Source organism: Oncorhynchus keta, unplaced genomic scaffold (assembly GCF_023373465.1).
Source record: "Oncorhynchus keta strain PuntledgeMale-10-30-2019 unplaced genomic scaffold, Oket_V2 Un_contig_17431_pilon_pilon, whole genome shotgun sequence".
Taxonomy (NCBI): domain Eukaryota; kingdom Metazoa; phylum Chordata; class Actinopteri; order Salmoniformes; family Salmonidae; genus Oncorhynchus; species Oncorhynchus keta.
The window spans coordinates 45,001-60,578 of record NW_026280432.1 but is presented as its reverse complement, the minus strand read 5'-3'; the positions used below and the strand labels follow the sequence as shown (position 1 = coordinate 60,578).

Below are 15,578 nucleotides of genomic sequence, written 5' to 3'. Positions count from 1 at the left end.
GCTCATTGTGTTCAGTTTCATCTAAGTTGAATACATTAGTTGAAAACAGGCCTGACATCCGAACTTGAGGGACTTACATGTAAATAGAGTTTTCAAGCAAATCTTCCGTTGGCATGAATGCATGATGAACATGTCATTTCTTTCGAGTCAAAGACGTTGGAGGGGAGAGGGGTGCTAAGCTGACATATGGAATTGTTTTAGGATGGTTATAATATGGACTATTTCACTATTTGATTTTTCAATCTTAGGACCCCTTTACGTGTATATATATGATGATAAATATGAAGTAATTATTTGATAAATGATAGATTTTGGCCTTTACTACGCATTGAATAAGGCATTTATGAATGGCAAAAAGGACTTGAAGTGTATGTCCTATATCTACGAGATACAACAAATCTCAGGAAATATTTCATTTTATAGATTTTTTTACACATATTTAACCCCCTTTTTTGGGGTAGGCACAAAACTACCTTCATACTTCCATTGTTTTAGAAAACCCTGGTACCAGTTACCTTCAGATGAGTCCCGTGACACTTGTGGGGTCCCATTAGTTTGTAGCCCAAATGGTTGAGGGCCAAACAGAAGTTGGCACATGGACTTCAGACGATATGGACTTCAGACGAGACTCCTGACACTTATGGGGGTCATAGAGCAAATCGGAGAACACATCATGTTCATGAGTCTCATCTTTCCATAGAGGGGTCCTAGTTTGTAGGTCAAACCGTTCGGACGCTACAGACATTTACGTGAGAAGACTGATTATTGGGATGTCTCATGGTCTGACAAACACCACTCTCGCTCTGCCACCATTCACCTCAGATTGAGACACATCCAATGCAAAGAGACTGATATCTTTAGCTTAAAACTGACATATTTTGATGGGGATTGTTTTGTTATGCAATTGATGTAACAGTGCGTCAATCAACTCTAAGGGGTTAAGTTAAGTGTGCACATCTCAAGTTAGGCTTTGTACTGTAGTGTAGTGTACGCAGCATACCTGGGTTCAAATACTATTTCAAATCTTTCAAATACTTTGAGCGTTTGCCTTTGCCTGTCTGGAGTACCAGGTGGGCGGGGTTTACATGTCTTTTGGTTCCATTGCAACAGACAAGCTCAATCAAACACATCTTATTAATACTATTATTTCAAATAGTATTTGAACCCAGGTCTGGTAGGCAGCAGGTCCAGTTCATGGGCATGAGGTGTAAGGGAAACAATGAATACAAATCAATGTACCAATGATTGCCACAAGTGTTGATGCTTTGGTGCAAAACATTACCATAGCTTTTCAGAAAATTGCAAAGGCTTCCTAAAAACCTTTGACGTTAGAAAAAAACATCAAACTTGAAATGAATAGCACAAGGTATGTGGTGAGTAGACAGAACAACACCTGACGTTTCCATCTCGTAGAATCACTAATCACAGGTCTGAGGCAACAACACAGAGTGACAGAAACACACCCTGTGAGCCACATCCATTCAGTGGCCATCAGAACACTGTTAGAGGCTCCCCTGAGAGCTCTGGTGATGAGGAGAGCGAGAGATAGGCAGGCTGGGAGACGGACGGACAGAAAGACAGACAGACGAATGGTCCTTGAGGCAGCCTATAGGGAGACAGAGTCACACAGACAGCCGGGACTAACAGCACCCCCAAGGGCTAAATCTACACTGTCAATCACACACACAGGGGTACAATCTCTCCCCCCCTCCCTCCCTCTTGCTGACAGGTGCAGCAGCAGCAGATAAAGAAATGACAGGATCTTACATCCCTCCCACGCGCAATATAATGATATATCATTACACTGTTATGGCTTTGTTACAAAATGACACTTGAGAGACAGACATATTTTCTCCATTATCAAACAGACCTCCAAGTCACTTAGAAAGCTTCTAGCACAATAATTAGCCAAATAGGTTCCATGAAAGCACTCTTATGTCAGCTTATTACAGGCTATTTTCAGGGCTTATTAGAACATAAAAAAGATGCGGGGAAGAGAAAAGAAGATAAATGGAGAGTCCTACCTTGATGTTGTCAAAAGATGTTCTGTTGGTCACGTCATACAGCAGCAGGAGAGCTGAGAGAGAGACGGGAGCGAGGAAGATAGAGAGAGAGAAGAAGTGGGAGAGAGCATAAGTACATGTTAGTGAAGTAGCAGGCCTGGCAGAACCCATTGACAATGAAGAGTTCATTTGAAACTAATTATTGGCTAACGTTCCAATTTGTCCTTTAGGCTTAGCCTCTTGGACCTGTGGCTTCCCAAGTAGTTCACGGTTGACTGAGTTCCTTTATTCATTATTATTGAGGAGGGCACATAGAGTAAATTCTCCTTCTTGCTCTCTGCGGGCCTGATTAAGACAGGCCTGCCCTACACAGCCAGTGAGCCTGCCCAGGCTCAGAGAGGACAAGGCCTAGAATTGTGTAAACATTCCTTTTCAGATATATCCTTTATGACAAGCAATTCTTACATAATACATATTTCAAAAGACCTATCAAACATATCACATGCTCCTGTTTATATGATAGATGATCCACAGACAGTGTGATAGATCGCTACCCATTAAACTGATCCAGACAGTGTGATCATTAGTTACCAGACAGTGTTAAATTAAACTGATTCAGACAACACCTGGAGGTAGGTGGAGAGTTGAGAAGGTAAGAGATGGGGGTAGAGTTGAGAAGAGAGATGGTGAGAGATGGAGGTAGAGTTGAGAAGAGAGAGATGGTGAGAGATGGAGGTAGAGTTGAAAAGAGAGATGTGAGAGATGGAGGTAGAGTTGAGAAGAGAGAGATGGTGAGAGAGAGGTAGAGTTGAGAAGAGAGAGATGGTGAGAGAGAGGTAGAGTTGAGAAGAGAGAGATGGAGGTAGAGTTGAGAAGAGAGAGATGTGAGAGATGGAGGTAGAGTTGAGAAGAGAGAGATGGTGAGAGAGAGGTAGAGTTGAGAAGAGAGAGATGGAGAGAGATGGAGGTAGAGTTGAGAAGAGAGAGATGGAGGTAGAGTTGAGAAGAGAGAGATGGTGAAAGATGGAGGTAGAGTTGAGAAGAGAGAGATGGAGGTAGAGTTGAGAAGAGAGATGGTGAGAGATGGAGGTAGAGTTGAGAAGAGAGAGATGGTGAGAGATGGAGGTAGAGTTGAGAAGAGAGAGATGGTGAAAGATGGAGGTAGAGTTGAGAAGAGAGAGATGGTGAAAGATGGAGGTAGAGTTGAGAAGAGAGATGGTGAAAGATGGAGGTAGAGTTGAGAAGAGATAGATGGAGGTAGAGTTGAGAAGAGAGAGATGGAGGTAGAGTTGAGAAGAGATAGATGGAGGTAGAGTTGAGAAGAGAGAGATGGTGAAAGATGGAGGTAGAGTTGAGAAGAGATAGATGGAGGTAGAGTTGAGAAGAGAGAGATGGAGGTAGAGTTGAGAAGAGAGAGATGGAGGTAGAGTTGAGAATAGAGAGATGGTGAAAGATGGAGGTAGAGTTGAGAAGAGAGAGATGGTGAAAGATGGAGGTAGAGTTGAGAAGAGATAGATGGAGGTAGAGATGAGAATCAGAAGGATCAGGTTACAGTGGGTCCGCTCTACAGCGCCCTCTCTCCCGCAGAGGGGAAGATGGCCGTTTTATGACGGTCATTGCAGTACAGAGAGAGGATTTACTCTCTAGAACAAAGATATTCTTCCCGCCAAAACACCATCCTCCAAAAGTGGGGAATTAAACAATATTTCTGTAAATCCAAGAGGTTGGAGTGGTCCGTGGGTACTCAAAAAATAATTTTGTCAGATCAGCTGTGTTTGGGTATCTCATGAAGGACAGTATAACAACATAACTATCTCTGAATGTATACATTTCCCAGTTGTCAGGGTCACATCCAAATGTGGGGGAACGTATATGATTAAATATGAAACTATCTGTGAGAAGATGTAATGTGAAGTCAGCCTTCTAAATGAGAGAATTGTTTTTCATATGAAGTCTTAACCAAGTCAGTTGGCCACGCCCAAGTGAGCGTAGACATTACATCGGAGTCATGGAGTGCCCCCTTTTCCCAGAAGTGTATAAAACCCACTTCCGACAAAATGTACATTATACCAACGAGACCAACAGTGTGAGCTGAGAGGGACGTAATGGCTAGAACTCTGAAACTTTCAACAGAGAACCAGAACATCTCTACAAAACTAAAGACCACACAGGAACATTCAGTCTGCAGCTGTTTAAGTACTTTAGTCTGGTAAACATGACCAAGAACTACCGGGTAGTACTCTGAAAGATCCATTCTGGAAAACATTAAATATTTCTAGTAATTTAATTTGAAGTTGTCGAGGCGGGACGCTAGAAGTGTTAAGAGTTCATTCGGAAAACGGTAACTTGTTAAATAAACTTTTTCCGTGGTGCCCCAAGATTGTGAATGAGTTAATTGTTGCGGGATTAATTTAATTATCATAATAATTAAACATTGTTAATAGATTTGATAAAACAAATCGACATCACATTAATGATAGTCAAGACAAGACAATAGCGATACTGAGAGGTGGAGGTAGGCGCGTGCACAAACACACACTCTCTCTTGTCACAGAATACATCCATAACTATGTCCCTAAAAATAATACACCCCTCCCACTCTTTATCCCACTCCTCTCTCTCTAAGTTGTAAATCACCAAACTCCACCACACTCTATAGTGGTCACCATGCGGAACACACCAGCCTAGCCTATACCCAGTCTAGCCACAGCTCTCCTTCCTACAGGAACATCCACAGATAACAGCACATTTAATTTATTATGCTCCTCTGTGGCTGAGTGTGCTGCCACTCCGAGAGAAGACGGTCTTTTCCCAAATTTCTCTCTCTCCCTCCCTCTCCGATTTAAGAGGCTTTATTGACATGGGAAACATATGTTTACATTGCCAAAGCAAGTGAAATAGATAATATACAAAAGTGAAATAAACACACAAAAATGAACAGCAAACATTACACAAAAGATTCAAAAGAATAACGACATTTCAGATGTAATATTATTTGTATATACAGTGTTGTAACGATGTGCAAATAGTACAACTACAAAAGTGAAAATCCATAAATATGGGTTGTATTTACAATGGTGTTTGTTCTTCACTGGTTGCTCTTTTCTTGTGACAACAGCTCACAAATCTTGCTGCTGTGATGTTTCACCCAAAACATATGGGAGAATATTAAATTACTCTCTCTGAGCAATGACTATAGATTTCTGTAGGATGGTAAACAATTAGGGAAAGATGAAATATTAGAGTACTGAGAAAACAGAGGGGAGTGTTTGTTCTCCCTCTAGCTTTATCTCAGATCTGTTTGTGCTGTCTTGCCATTTCCTGAGGTCATTGTTTGGGAGGAGCTGGCAAGACAACACAAACAGATCTGGGACCAGGCTATTCACCATCTAAAAACCAGGATGATTAATTTAGCCACTTCCACATAAATCCCTGTCTAAGTAGAGTGAGTGTAGGCTAGGCTATATTAGTGCCTCTCCACTGGGCTATTTGTTTCTAGTTGATGTCCTGTCTCTCTTATCTGTCTGATTGCCAGACAGGGTTCTCTTCAAAGGGAGAGAACGGAGAACGGAGGGAGAGGAGGAGAGAGATAATATACATAGAGAGAGGAGATTATATATATATATTTTTTTTTCTAGCTACAAGAAAATAGAATGTCACTGCGACAACCATTGAGATATACTATGAAAAGGTGAAGTGGTACAGTAGAACTCTTTGCTGTTGCTGAGAATTTCAGTGAGGTCTGCCGAGCTGTGGGAGGCAGTGACTGGCTTCCAGGGGTTTGACTGTCTTTGCTTTACTAAAGCTATAGAAATCACTGAAGCAGTCCCTCGACTAATGTCTGCGCCTCATTGACTTCAAAAGGAACTGGATGTGGCGCAAATGGCACCATCTTCCCTATGTAGTGCACTACTTTTGACCATAGCCCTACGGGACCTGGTCAAAAGTAGTGCACTACATAGGGAATAGGGTGCTACTTGGGTTGCAGGCACTGACTTCCTATCTCGCAGGGTACCTGAGGAGTTGTTTGGGTTACAGAAACGTCCCAGGGAACCATATTAAAAGCAAAAGCTTTGGGGTTATAACCACATTCAGTTGATGTGGAGTGTTTATGTGGCAGGGTGTAGAGGCTAAAACATACACCCATCATACCTGATCAAATGGCGTGGAGAGCTGGAGCACACATTGTAGTCACTTACTGTAGCAGGAGCCCTTATCCAGAGCAACTTACAGTATTGAGGGCATACGTTTTTGTATTTGTCCCCCGTGGGTATCAAACCCACAACCCTGGCGTTACAAGTGCCGTGCTCTACCAACTGAGCTACACGGGAGCCACACACACACACCCGCATGATAATGATAGTGGTGATCATGATAATGATGAGGAAGAAGACAAATATGATGATGAATATTGTGATGATGATGATGACCATGAATAATGATAAGGACATGAAGATGGAGACACTGCTGTTGATGACAACAACGATGAGGTCCATATCTAAATGTAACTTTTAAATGATGAATATAATACGTTGTTCTAATAAAGCCTCTAGAGAGGACAGGTCAGCATGCTCTCTGTCTGTTTCCCTGCTGAACAGGCCGGTCCAGCCCGGTACTGTTTTAGTGGAGATTGATGTCCCTGGCTAGCCAGAGGAGAGGTGTTTGTCTTCTTAAAACCATTCCAATACCACCTGGAGTGGTATTGGCCGGTAGCTAGCTAGCTACAACAAAATAGAATGTCACTGCGACAACCGTTGATAGACGTAGCTGGTAAATCCGCTCTGGCTAGCTACTCCGATTTCAGACCACGGGTAAGATAGTCTAGCTAGCTACATTTTCAGATATTACATGTTTCTAGTTTTGACATAGTCTTTTCATTCCAAGTTAAAGTGTACTGTTAGCTAGCTAGCTAAAGTTAGCTGTCTGGCTCACGAGCTAATGATTTTTTCTCATTTAACTAGGCAAGTAGGTTAAGAACAAATTCTTATTTTCAACGATGGCCTAGGAACAGTGGGTTGACTGCCTTGTTCAGGGTCAGAATGACAGATTTTTACGTTGTCGGCTCGGGGATTCAATCTTGAAACCTTTTGGTTATTAGTCCAACACTCTAACCACTAGGCTACTTACCGCCCCAGTATTACATGTATGATCTTATTATTCGTATCTCAGAGCCATTTGCTTTGCTTGTAAAAGCCTAATGTTAGCTAGCTAACATTGAACCTAGTAGTAACGTCATGAGTTGTGATTATGATTCATTGTTTAGCTAGCTAGCTACATGTCTTAACAATAGACTCCACTATGCAAGTGTCCATTTTAATAGAATGTCACTGTGACAATTGCTAGCCAGTTAGCTTGGGTGCTTTGACTGCTGTTAGGACAGAATGCTCAGATCAACCCTTAAAGAGATGGGTGGAGCTAAAGCTTAACAGGGTGTGAATGATTGTTGAATGGGTGTAGACAAAGAAGAGCTCTCCAGTAGGTACCAAAATATTCAAAAGTGTGGTTACAAGTTAATCATCATTCATTGCAGAACTACTTTCCAATTGTTCCTAATATGCAGTGAATAATATACAATTTTGTAGCTCTGTGTCGCGGCTTTTATCCAATGTAAAAAACTATTTAAAATGTTGCTAAATAAGACGGAATCAAGGCGAACACATGCTTTTAAGGAGACTGAAAACGTTAGAAACATGCACCATGTGAACATGCTATATATCCATCCATCTATCTATCCATCCACCCATCCATCCATCTATCCATCCACCCATCTATTCATCCACCCACCCACCCATCATCCACACACTCATCCATCCATCCATCCACCCACCTATCCATCCACCCATCTATCCATCCATACACCCACCCATCTATCCATCCATACACCCACCCATTTTTAGACAATCACGCATTCAAGACAAATGGTAATAATCAAATTGCATTCTCACAGACATGTAAACAGTGAACCATACATTTTATTCAGCTCAATTACATATCATCCTAATCTGCATTTAAATGTTATGAAACTCAGCATACTAAGCAGCACTTTAAGTAACGTATAATGCAGCTTGTTTCTTAATGAGGGAGAGAATCCCTCTGGTTTCTGTCACCACAGCAGCTGTAGCAGTATTGAGACAGAATCACACAAGTGTGTTTGTCTGGGTGTGAGAGAGTAAAAAGAGGAAGTGTGTGTGTGTCTGTCTCACCATTGGCGTCACGGTAGTAGGCGTGTGTGACGCTGCGGAAACGCTCCTGTCCAGCTGTGTCCCAGATCTGGAGAAAGAAGAAAGAAGAGGAGAATTATTAAAGGTAAATGTATCATTTCCCAGTGATGTTGCAGTGATGTCAATGGGAAGTTAGGATTCACCTCTATAGGAATTAATCATTTCAATACCACTGTTTCATTGCTTTACATAAAACTTCTTTGAAGTAAGACATAGAGTTAAAGTCTCACAAACAAACATTTAAATGGCATTCAATGTCGCTCTCACTTAACTTAAAGTAGGGGGTTGGGGCTAGGGGGTAGAGGACCAATTTAGAATTGATGTTAGGAACGTTTTGAACTTGGATTCAAACTGGGGGGAAAGCTTGATAATGAATATGGAGTCTTCGTGACTTCCCAGCATGCTGTGCAGGTAGGTGAAGCGGGCATAAGGCATCCGGTCATACTCATGAATATAAACTAGTGGCTGCCTCCGCCTTGTCACCCCATTAGTCCAACCTCTGTGGAATTTCTGCTAATTATGCCTCTCAATCTCCTCCAGCATTTGCTACTGTCCTCCATCACCTCACCACTGGTACTGCCCCCCCATTACCTCACCACTGGTACTGTCCCCCATTACCTCACCACTGGTACCCCCCCAGAGGCTACCAGTCCAGGGGTTTGGTTACTAGGTGTTTGCATCCCTCGACCCTCATGTTGGTTTATAATAAAATACATTTGAAAAGTGATTGTTTTGTGTGCAGTGGAATTTCAATACACAATGGCTCTGTGTATATGAGTTCAGTTGAGTTGTGTTTTTCTTTCCTTCTCTCCCTCTTACTTTCTGTTTCCATCCCACCCCCATCATACAGGTACTAAAGGCTTCTACTCCCCCCCATACTCATTAATATAAACTAGTGGTTTAAACTAAATCATAGCCTTGCTATTGAGAAAGGCCGCCAAAGGCAGACCTGGCTCTCAAGAGAAGAAGACAGGCTATGTGCACACTGCACAGAGAGAGAGAGAGAGAGAGACAGAGAGACAGAGAGAGAGAGACAGAGAGACAGAGAGAGAGAGACAGAGAGAGAGAGAGAGAGAGAGAGAGAGAGAGACAGAGAGAGAGAGAGAGAGAGAGAGAGAGAGAGACAGAGAGAGAGAGACAGAGAGACAGAGAGAGAGAGACAGAGAGAGAGAGAGAGAGAGAGAGAGGGAAAGGGATGGAGGGAGAGAGAGACGAGGATGAGAGAGAGACAGAGAGAGAGACAGAGACAGAGAGAGAGAGAGAGACAGAGAGAGAGAGAGAGAGAGAGAGAGAGAGAGAGAGAGAGAGAGAGAGAGAGAGAGAGAGATGGAAAGGGATGAGAGGGAGAGAGAGAGGGAAAGAGAGGGAAAAAGAGGGAAAAAGAGAGGGAAAGAGGAAGACACACAGACAGAGAAACAGAGAGCCTCTGCAGTGAGTGACTGGGGTCAGGAGAACATTGGGCTTAGTGTAGAAGATTCACGGAGATATAACTACTGAATCATAATAGTTTTTATTAGTTATTTAGACAATTAGGTTAGGTTGTGCAATTAATTTGTGGTGATAACCCTGATACATCACTGTAGGAGAGATGGGACACACACACACGCCACGCCTGATGGGGTAACAGGGTTGTATAGTTTGGGCAGGATTGAGAAATAAGGACAGATTATAGAATCCATTATAAGGCTCTTACCTGAAGCTTCACCTTCAGTCTGTCAATGTTCATCACTTTATTCTGGAAAAGGAAAGCAGGAACACATGAATGTCATTAATGAGACATACAGTGCATTCGGAAAGTATTCAGACCCCTTGAATTTTTCCACATTTTGTTACGTTACAGCCTTATTCTAAAATATATTAAATTGTTATTTTCCCTCATCAATCTACACACAATACTGTACCCCATAATGACAAAGCAAAAACTGGATTTTTTAAAACATTTTTGCAAATTAATTATTCAGACCCTTTACTCAGTACTTTGTTGAAGCACTGTGGGCAGCAATTACAGTTTAGAGTCTTCTTGGGTATGACGATACAAGCTTGGCACACCTGTATTTGGGCAGTTTCTTCCATTCTCAAGCTCTGTCAGGTTGGATGGGGAGCATCAGTCCCTGCCACTGAAAAACATCTCTACAGCATAATGCTGCAACCACTATGCTTCACCGTAGGGATGGTGCCAGGTTTCCTCCAGATGTAACGCTTGGCATTCAGGCCAAAGAGTTCAATCTTGGTTTCATCAGACCAGAGAATCTTGTTTCTCATGGTCTGAGAGTCCTTTAACTCCAAGCAGTCTGTGGTGCCTTTTACTGAGGAGTGGCTTCCATCTAGCCACTCTACCATAAAGGCCTGATTGGTGGAGCGCTGCAGAGATGGTTGTCTTTCCAGAAGATTCTCCAATCTCCACAGAAGAACTCTGGAGCTCTGTCAGACCATCGGGTTCTTGGTCACCTTCTCCCCTGATTGCTCAGTTTGGCCACATGGCTTGGTATTTGCTCTGAAATGCACTGTTAACTGTGGGACCTTATATAGACAGATGTGTGCCTTTCCAAATCATGTCCAATCAATTGAATTTACCACAGATGGACGCAAATCAAGTTGTAGAAATATCTCAAGCATGATCTATGGAAACAGGATGAACCTGAGCTCAATTTCATGTCTCATAGCAAAGAGTTTAAATACTTATGTATTTTCAAACATTTTCAAACATTTCTAAAAACCTATTTTCACTGTCATTATGGAGTAATGTGTGTAGATAGAAGAGGAAAATGTTTCATTTAATCCATTTTACAATAAGGCTGTAACGTAACAAAATGTGGAAAAAGTCAGGGGGTATGAATACTTTCTGAATGCACCGTACTTAAATAGCTTTAGGTAACCAAATCAAATGTAGATGACATTCTCTCTCTCCATGTGTTCGTGCAGCTAGTGTGTGACAAACTTCTCCCCATACTTAACTAATCAGGAAGAGAGATGGAGAAATCCTTCCCTTCGCTTCTCTCCTTCCCGATGGCATAATAGCCTCCACCTGTCCACCTCTCCTTTCTCTCTTCCTCTTCCCTCCATCAATAATGCAGTGTTCCAGGTCCCTTTGTTAATAACGTTGGCCTCCAGAGGATCTCCTCGTCGCCCCGCTCTCCCCTTGTTCTCCTCCTTCTCCTCTCCCCTTGTTCTCCTCCTTCTCCTCTCACCTAACCCGGTTCCTCACCCTCTCCTCCTCCTGCTCCTCTCACCTAACCCTGTTTTTCTGCCTCTCATCCTCCTCTCACCTAACCCGGTTCCTCACCCTCTCCTCCTCCTGCTCCTCTCACCTAACCCTGTTTTTCTGCCTCTCATCCTCCTCTCACCTAACCCGGTTCCTCACCCTCTCCTCCTCCTCCTCTCCTCTGTCCCTATACCTCTCTCTCATCTTCTCAGTCCATATTCTATAACCGAGCTCTCTAGTGATGAGTCAGCATGGCTCTTCCCCAAGATCAACACCTCCGTGCCACTTAGTGAAGGAAGCAATGTACTGTAACTGCAAAAAGAAAGGAACACCAACACCAAGTGTCAATAGGGCTTTGGGCCACCACAAGCCACAAGCCACCACAAGCCAGCTCTAATGCGCCTTGGCATAGATTCTTCAAGTGTCTGCAACTCTATTGGAGGGATGCGACACCATTCTTCCCCGACAAATTACATTATTTTATGTTTTGTGATGGTGGTGGGAAAACACTGCTCCAGAATCTCCCATAACTGGTGTTCAATTGGGTTAATATCTGGTGACAGACATAAATACACACACACACACACACACACACACACACACACACACACACACACACACACACACACACACACACACACACACACACACACACACACACACACACACACACACACACACACACACACACACATGCTCCATTGAGACACCTCTTTACTGAGATCTCTTCTAGCCATGGTACCAAAAATAATGGGCAACTGGTCATTTTTATACATGACCCTATACATGATGGGATGTTAATTGCTTAATCAACTCAGGTTACCACACCTGTGTGGAAGCACCTGATTTGAATATACTTTGTATCCCTCATTTCCTCAAGTGTTTCTGTTATTTTGGCAGTTACCTGTATATTGACCATGCATTCTAAGTAGTACGCTAGTTTGGATATTGGAACTTAGCCATCAGTGACTCAGCTCAACGTGGATGTTCTCTAAGATCCTACAGCAACAAAGTGACAAACGGCAAAGTTCAGCTCATGGCTACAGCAAGGTTAAATACCACAGACAGTTCTGGGAAGGCATCTATTCTTCCATCGATCACAGGTCAATGTGACTATTCTACAGGGCATTGTCCTGGGAAATCTCCAAACTGGTATCTTGAGTTATGCAGAATTACTGTCACTAGGCCTGGGATTCAATATGATCGATCACATGTTGCCGACAATGCAGCTTTTAAAAGAATGTTACCGCTTTCGCGGAGATTGAATTCACAGTAAAATGCTGCAGATGTCAGCGTGATCAGAAATGACCTTTAAAATGGTGCATTGTCGACAAGCACAATCAGATTGAATCCCGGATTAGATGTTTTAGGTCAATTATATTAAAGCCACCAAAGGTACAGTAAGTATACATGATATTAACTTCACTAAGGTAGGGGGCAGCATTCAGAATTTTGGATGAAAGGCGTGCCCAAATTAAACTGCCTGCTACTCAGGCCCAGAAGCTAGGATATGCATATAATTTGATTTGGATATAAAATAAAGTTTCCAAAACTGTTAAAATAATGTCTGTGAGTATAACAGAACTGATATGGCAGAGCTCCATTTTTATGGAACGGTCTGCCTACCCATGTCAGAGACGCAAACTCGGTCTCAACCTTTAAGTCTTTACTGAAGACTCATCTCTTCAGTGGGTCATATGATTGAGTGTAGTCTGGCCCAGGAGTGGGAAGGTGAATGGAAAGGCTCTGGAGCAACGAACCGCCCTTGCTATCTCTGCCTGGCCGGTTCCCCTCTTTCCACTGGGATTCTCTGCCTCTAACCCTATTACAGGGGCTGAGTCACTGGCCTTCTGGGGCTCTCTCATGCCATCCCTGGAAGGGGTGCGTCACCTGAGTGGGTTGATTCACTGATGTGGTCATCCTGTCTGGGTTGGCGCCCCCCCTTGGGTTGTGCCATGGCGGAGATCTTTGTGGGCTATACTCAGCCTTGTCTCAGGATGGTAAGTTGGTGGTTGAAGATATCCCTCTAGTGGTGTGGGGGCTGTGTTTTGGCAAAGTGGGTGGGGTTATATTCTTCCTGTTTGGCCCTGTCCGGGGGTGTCCTCAGATGGGGCCACAGTGTCTCCTGACCCCTCCTGTCTCAGCCTCCAGTATTTATGCTGCAGTAGTTTATGTGTCGGGGGGCTAGGGTCAGTTTGTTATATCTGGAGTACTTCTCCTGTCCTATTTCAAATCAAATCAAATCAAATGTTATTTGTCACATACACATGGTTAGCAGATGTTAATGCGAGTGTAGCGAAATGCTTGTGCTTCTAGTTCCGACAATGCAGTACGTAAAAAAACAAAAAACTGCATAGTTTCATAGGAACGCGAAGCGAGGCGGCCATCTCTGTCGGCGCCTCGGAGCATCCCGACGTTTACACATGTCAAACGTTTGGTGTCATGTGTGAATCTAAGTGTGCGTTCTCTAATTCTCTCTTTCTTTCTCTTTCTCGGAGGACCTGAGACCTAGGACCATGCCCCAGGACTACCTGACATGCTGCTGCTCCAGTTTCAACTGTTTCAACTGTTCTGCCTTATTATTATTCGACCATGCTGGTCATTTATGAACATTTGAACATCTTGGCCATGTTCTGTTATAATCTCCACCCGGCACAGCCAGAAGAGGACTGGCCACCCCACATAGCCTGGTTCCTCTCTAGGTTTCTTCCTAGGTTTTGGCCTTTCTAGGGAGTTTTTCCTAGCCACCGTGCTTCTACACCTGCATTGCTTGCTGTTTGGGGTTTTAGGCTGGGTTTCTGTACAGCACTTTGAGATATCAGCTGATGTACGAATGGCTATATAAATAAATTTGATTTGATTTGAGGCAAAAACCTGAGGAAAATCCATCCAGGAAGTACTATTATTTTGAAAGGCTGTTTTTCCATTGAAAGCCTATCCACCATACAAAGACTTAGGACCCAGTTCGCGATCTCTATGGCTTCTTCTACATGTGGCCAGTCTTTAGGCATTGTTTCAGGCTTTTACTCTGAAAAATTTCCAGACATGTGTCCAGCGTGTGATCGGGAGCGCGCATTTCTTGTGTCTCCTTTTCAATTGACAAAGCTTTTGTCCGGTTGAAATATTATTGATTATTTATGACAAAAACCTTCTGAGGATTAATTTTGAACATCGTTTGACATGTTTCTACAAACTTTTATTGTACTTTTGACTTTTCGTCTGGATGTTGAGAGCGCACTTTGTGCCTTTGGATTACTGAACTAAACGCACCAACAAAACGGAGGTTTTTGGACACGAAGGGGTCATTATCGAACAAAACAAACATTTATTGTCTAACATGGAGACCTGGGAGTGCCACCAGATAAAGATCATCAAAGGTAAGTGATTAATTTTAACACTATTTCTGACTTTTGTGACGCCTCTCCTTGGTTGGAAAATGGCTGTATGGTTTTCTATGGCTAGGCGCTGACCTAATATAATCGCATGGTGTGCTTTCGCCTTTTTGAAATCGGACACTGTGGTTGGATTTACAAGAAGTTTCTTTAAAATGGTTTATAATACTTGTATGTTTGAGGAATTTCTGTTGTTTTGAATTTGGCGCCATTCAATTTTTTTAAATACTTTCTTTAAATCCGGAACAAAAACAGTTGATTCACACAATTTGTTTTTTCTCAAAGACCCTCCCGGGAGCCAATCCATATCCATGGTTACACAAAAAAAGGACCAATAAACTCAGTTAATCTCTGTATCCAATCTATCAGGGGACACGTCCTAGTTCCTCCTCATCAATTAACATCTTTAAAGTGTGTATACCTGTGTACCGAGGGAGGGAAGGCATATATAAATTACAGTATAACTCCCCTCTAAAGATAAAACTATTCAATCTCTGTGATCTCACCTCTGTTCACAAGCTTACATCAACATTACAATGAAGCAAATCAAAGCACAAACAAACATGCAGATCTGATTCATCACTAATGCCATGGCAACCACATGGCGACGCTCAGAAAACATTCTCAGAATACCCCTTGTTGCTGTGAGATGCGCCTGACCTCCCTGCTTTCCCTTCCCTGGGGAAGCAGCAAAGATGCTCTACTCCTTCAAGATCGCCTACTCCGCCCACACAGAGAACTACTGATAAAGATAAAATCT

The 15,578-nt window shown here is 42.8% G+C and overlaps 1 protein-coding gene across 1 annotated transcript in view; it reads right to left on the bottom strand.

Annotated features, from left to right (window-relative positions):
- The window catches only part of LOC127919716 (ras-related protein Rab-26-like), a 96,617-nt gene that overhangs the window by 40,718 nt on the left and 40,321 nt on the right, over positions 1-15,578 (bottom strand). Inside the window, exons 3-5 of the mRNA XM_052503512.1 lie at positions 9,918-9,959; positions 8,207-8,273; positions 2,025-2,077 (exon numbers count right to left, since the gene is read on the bottom strand). Coding sequence (XP_052359472.1) covers positions 2,025-2,077; positions 8,207-8,273; positions 9,918-9,959 — 162 coding nt within the window. The remainder of the gene's footprint in view (positions 1-2,024; positions 2,078-8,206; positions 8,274-9,917; positions 9,960-15,578) is intronic.